The 1,211-nt window shown below is 68.3% G+C and overlaps 1 protein-coding gene across 1 annotated transcript in view; it reads right to left on the bottom strand.

Annotated features, from left to right (window-relative positions):
• Positions 1-720: 720 nt before the first annotated feature.
• The window catches only part of LOC138860894 (polycystin-1-like protein 3), a 654-nt gene continuing 163 nt past the window's right edge, over positions 721-1,211 (bottom strand). The window contains exon 1 of the mRNA XM_070119407.1: positions 721-1,211. This exon is cut by the window's right edge and continues 163 nt beyond it. Within this exon, the coding sequence (XP_069975508.1) occupies positions 721-1,211 (491 nt within the window).

Here is a 1,211-nt window from a genome sequence, read left to right as displayed (position 1 = left end):
CCCAGGGTCAGGTTGATAAGCCGCTCAGGAAGGGAGGTCAGAGGTCAGAGGCAGCCTCCGGGGGGGATCGACCTGCTAAAGGTTCCGGGGGAGGGACTCGTGTGACCCCCTAAATAATGTAGCGCTGGTAATGTCTCACTCTCTTGTTTCCCCCTCGCCCCCTCCCTCACCCCTCGCCCCCACCTGTAATAGTCCCACCCCCACTAAAGCCCTCGTAACCTCCACCACCGATACTTCGTCCCTCTCCAGGTCCCCCCCCCCCCCAGCAGCCCATAAGAGCGTCTGCGGTCCAGTGCCCCCTCAGCCCCCTCCCCACCTCCCCTCCTCCCTGAGCCCCCCATATCACCCATTTCCCTCTTCTTCATCCTCCTCAACCCCCCCCTATCTCACCCTCCCTCCTCCTCCTGCGCCCCCTCACCCCCCAATCTCACCCCTCTCCCTCACCCTCCTGCGCCCCCTAACCCCTCCTCCCCCACCCTCTTCCCCCTCACCCCTCCTGCGCCCCCTCAACCCCCCGATCTCACCCCCTCTCCCTCTCCTGCTCCCCCCTCACCCCTCCTGCGCCCCCTGAACCCCCCATCTCACCCCCTCTCCCTCTCCTGCTCCCCCCGTCACCCCCCAAAGCCAACAGGCCTCCTTCACACACACCCCAGTCACCAAACATCCAACTCGCAAGAGGAAACTTTCGGGGGATGGAGCGCCCCAACCCGGGCTCAGAAATTATGGATGGGCGGAGGGACAGGCGCACGCGGGTCGAGGCGGCCAGGTGGGGGGCCATTCGAGGCGGCCAGGTGGAGGGCCATTCGAGGCGGCCAGGTGGAGGGCCATTCGAGGCGGCCAGGTGGTGGGGGGCCATTCGAGGCGGCCAGGTGGGGGGCCATTCGAGGCGGCCAGGTGGAGGGCCATTCGAGGCGGCCAGGTGGAGGCCAGGTGGAGGGCCATTCGAGGCGGCCAGGTGGAGGGCCATTCGAGGCGGCCAGGTGGGGGGCCATTCGAGGCGGCCAGGTGGAGGGCCATTCGAGGCGGCCAGGTGGAGGGCCATTCGAGGCGGCCAGGTGGAGGGCCATTCGAGGCGGCCAGGTGGAGGGCCATTCGAGGCGGCCAGGTGGGGGGCCATTCGAGGCGGCCAGGTGGAGGGCCATTGGAGGCGGCCAGGTGGAGGGCCATTCGAGGCGGCCAGGTGGAGGGCCATTGGAGGCGGCCAGGTGGAG

The sequence above is a fragment of the Penaeus vannamei genome, unplaced genomic scaffold (genome assembly GCF_042767895.1).
Source record: "Penaeus vannamei isolate JL-2024 unplaced genomic scaffold, ASM4276789v1 unanchor156, whole genome shotgun sequence".
NCBI classification, from domain to species: Eukaryota; Metazoa; Arthropoda; class Malacostraca; order Decapoda; family Penaeidae; genus Penaeus; species Penaeus vannamei.
This window is presented reverse-complemented; position numbering and strand designations above follow the sequence as displayed.